This window comes from Pinus tabuliformis, chromosome 4_2, assembly GCF_031772625.1.
Source record: "Pinus tabuliformis cultivar Carrire ecotype Pingquan chromosome 4_2, CPIR1, whole genome shotgun sequence".
NCBI lineage: Eukaryota > Viridiplantae > Streptophyta > Pinopsida > Pinales > Pinaceae > Pinus > Pinus tabuliformis.
Window position 1 is genome coordinate 1,145,178,616 of NC_142304.1, and position 2,252 is coordinate 1,145,180,867.

Below are 2,252 nucleotides of genomic sequence, written 5' to 3' on the forward strand. Positions count from 1 at the left end.
CATACAATTTACAATGTCATCTACTTGTAAAAAGTAAATAGCAATACCTTTTTTTTTTTTGTAAGGTAGTTCCATTCATTCTATCCAAACTGAACATAAAGACCAAATACACTGTTGTGGCGGCCTCAACCTACCCTGAGGGGAAACCAGGTCTGTTGGCCACCGAAGTTTACTATAGGCATTCCAAAACCAAAATTTGATAATTCTGTCCATACTGGCTATATATACCAAGCAACTAAAATTACCTATTAAGCTTCTATTTAACATAAGACTATACAGGTAGAGAAACAAAAAACCTCCAGCATCTCGTCCACAACATCAGGCCTTTCTAGTTCCATTCTCCTTGTCAGTTTCCATAGGGAGATTCACATGATCTTCTTGGCTTGGGAGCAGGCCAGCCATCTTGGATAAAGTTTGGGACATCTCCTCCAACTTATTGTTCTGGTTTATCATAATGACTTGGAAATTTTTCATTTCCTTCTGTAGGTTTGGCAATCCATTGGTGATGTCAGCCATTTCTTTAGCAACTTGTTCTAGTGCCTTAGCCAAAAGGCTCTTCAGAATCCAATAAATGTGTAGAGACCGTTGATAGAGAGTCTGTCTGCCCCTTGTGTAACCTGGGTCACTAACCATAGCAGCCCACTCTTCAGTTTCTGAACCCGACTATTCTTCCATGACTCTGGATTCCAGGTTTTGGATTATATGACGAATGTCTTCATCAGTGTCTTCTTGATAAGCACGGGCTGCCTCTTGGGCCGCAGTCTGGGCTGACTGCCTTCCTCTGCGCTGGTCCCTTGGTTCTTCCACAGTTCTGTCACCCTGGATGCTTTGCTTCGGACGACCTCTGCCTCCGCGACCACGCCTTCGACCTTGCCGAGCCATTCTATCTTCTATCTTCTCCCAAGCTCGCTCACCCTGGTAATGTTTCCGCCCTGCTCCTCGATCCGTTCCTCCTTCACTCTGTCTGCATTATCCTTTCCCTTACCCCCCACCACCTTCATATTATGCTTCGTCACCGTCCTTTTCTCCCTCCCATTACCACCGCCATTTCTCCTAATCAACTGCATACCACCTTTCCCACCTCTGCCACTTGAACCTTGATCTGACCGAATACTCATTTCGTTTGTTGGGAAGGTAGCCTGATCCCTATGGTCACCTCCAACTTTCCTGTCCTTATGATAAATGCTCCTGCCTTTATCACCGCCACGTTTCCTCATCCCGATCGGGAGCCAACTGTCCCTACTGCCTTTGGGTCGTGTCTTCATGGTTATCTTGGTTGAGTATCGAGCAAAGCTATTCAAAACTTGAATCTTTTGAATAGCTCGTCCATATATTATCCACTTTTCTTCCTTGTTCATGGCATCCCCAATTCGCAAGGAAATTTGCTGCTCTATTTGCCTCTCTTTTAGCATGTTTGATAATCATATAATCGAATCTACGAAGAATGATTGCCAATTCTTGTATTAGGCTGGCAGTCCTCCAACTCTGAGTGACTTTGTCCCAGGAGGTACCATTGTTAAGTTTTTTGAGAACATGAATAACCATTTGAGAGTCACCCTCCACTTCCAGGTTATTGTACCCATTCCTAATAGCTATCTTTAAACCTTGGCGAGCTGCCATCAGTTCTGCCTCATTGTTACTCATAATACCTCCGTTGTCTGCATAAATCCATTTCATCCTTCCTTGATCGTCCCTAAAAAGACCCCCAATCCCAGCTGGGCCTGGGTTCCCTTTGGAGGCACCGTCGAAGTTTAGCTTAATAAATCCAGCCGGGGGTCTAGTATAATGCGTGGTGCCATTGTATACCGACCTAGGCTCTTTCCATAACTAGGGGGCGACCATCCCTTGATTCAGATTGAGTTTCTTAAGGATCTGCTCCTCTTCCTACGTTACCTCCCAGTCTTCTCCATTCTGGCTCACAGTTTTTTCCCATAGCTGGTCCTTTGTCATCTCTTTGTTTAGAAAGATTCTTTTGTTTCTCTCTTTCTAGATCATCCACATGTTCATCCCAACTGCTAAGCTCCAGGCTCTTTTAACCACCTGGCTTGTAAATTGACCTTTTCCCAGATTTTAATGGTGTTGTTAATGCTCTGCTGGTCTCGGTTGGTTTTACCGAAGAGTCTCCTAACCTCTTCCCACTGATGCTGGGCTTCTGAGCATGAATTTAGGAGGTGTTCTTGTGTCTCCTTTTCCTGTTTGCATAGAGGGCACCTTGAGGGGCCATGAATACCTCTTTTTTGGATTTGGTCCCA

General features: G+C 44.8%; 1 protein-coding gene across 1 annotated transcript; it reads right to left on the reverse strand.

Annotated features, from left to right (window-relative positions):
- Positions 1-1,293: 1,293 nt before the first annotated feature.
- On the reverse strand, positions 1,294-1,677 carry LOC149173721 (uncharacterized). The gene has a single exon (XM_089426805.1). The coding sequence runs from the start codon at positions 1,675-1,677 to the stop codon at positions 1,294-1,296; it is 384 nt and encodes a 127-aa protein (XP_089282931.1).
- Positions 1,678-2,252: the final 575 nt, after the last annotated feature.